The 876-nt window shown below is 55.5% G+C and overlaps 1 protein-coding gene across 1 annotated transcript in view; it reads left to right on the plus strand.

The window, feature by feature from the left end:
• XRRA1 (X-ray radiation resistance associated 1) overlaps positions 1-876 on the plus strand; it is a gene marked incomplete at its 5' end in the record, with an annotated part of 9,315 nt that overhangs the window by 6,629 nt on the left and 1,810 nt on the right. The window contains 2 exon segments of the mRNA XM_010145910.1: positions 5-147; positions 687-861. Coding sequence (XP_010144212.1) covers positions 5-147; positions 687-861 — 318 coding nt within the window.

Consider the following 876-nt stretch of genomic DNA (forward strand, 5'->3'; position numbering starts at 1 on the left):
GCAGCATCTCCAAGCCCAGCCCAGCCGCTGCCCCCCATCAGCACCCCGACCACTGCCGTCAGCCAGCCGTCAGCACCGGGTGAAGGTGACTCCAGGCCTTCTCCTGGCCCAGCTGAGGAGAACGTTGCATCCTTCTTCATGACGCAGGTGAGGCCAGACTGTGGGTGTTCAGGACTTCAGGGCTTGTCATAGATGGATCTTCCTTTCCCATATTTTCCCATGGTTTGCACAGTTATAACTCTCCTTTGCCTGCGAGGGACTGAAGCACAGAAGTACCAGCAAGAAGCAGTGTTGTGACTAAGAACAAGAATTGGTGACCCATTTCACAGGGTAGCTTGGGACTGTGCTGGCTTGGTGGGTAGCCCCAGCTCCAGGAGCTCATCAGTCCAGCATCATCCCTGCAGCATCGGCTGGAAAACTCTCTCCTAGAGCTCACCGAGGCTGCTTTTTGACTTGATTTCCCAGAAAATCTTGGGATTATCAGGGAAATAACAGTCTGTGCTGGGGTAGGGATGGCCTGTCTCTCCTCTGTGCCTGGTCCCACTGGGCAGAGATGGGATGAGGTGGTGGCTGCATGGCCACCGGGAGAGACCTCTGGCTGCAGCAGGACAGGCTCTGGCTGACTCCATCAGAGTCTGACTGGTGAGAAAAGGCTGCTGTGATTTCTTTTATTTTGCTGTTTGGAGGCGGAAGATGTGTCCAGGACCCTGCCGAGACCTGGAGCAGAGGGCAGGCCAGAGAAGAGGACTGAGCAGAGAGGGGAAAGAAGTTCCCAAGTGGTTCCAGAGCGATATAAAGGCTACTTGGAGGTACTCGGTGGAGACACAGACGCAGATTTTATTGAGCCAGCTGGGGAGTGAAGCTGGCAGAGGGCTC

This window comes from Buceros rhinoceros, unplaced genomic scaffold (genome assembly GCF_000710305.1).
Source record: "Buceros rhinoceros silvestris isolate BGI_N320 unplaced genomic scaffold, ASM71030v1 scaffold29771, whole genome shotgun sequence".
NCBI lineage: Eukaryota > Metazoa > Chordata > Aves > Bucerotiformes > Bucerotidae > Buceros > Buceros rhinoceros.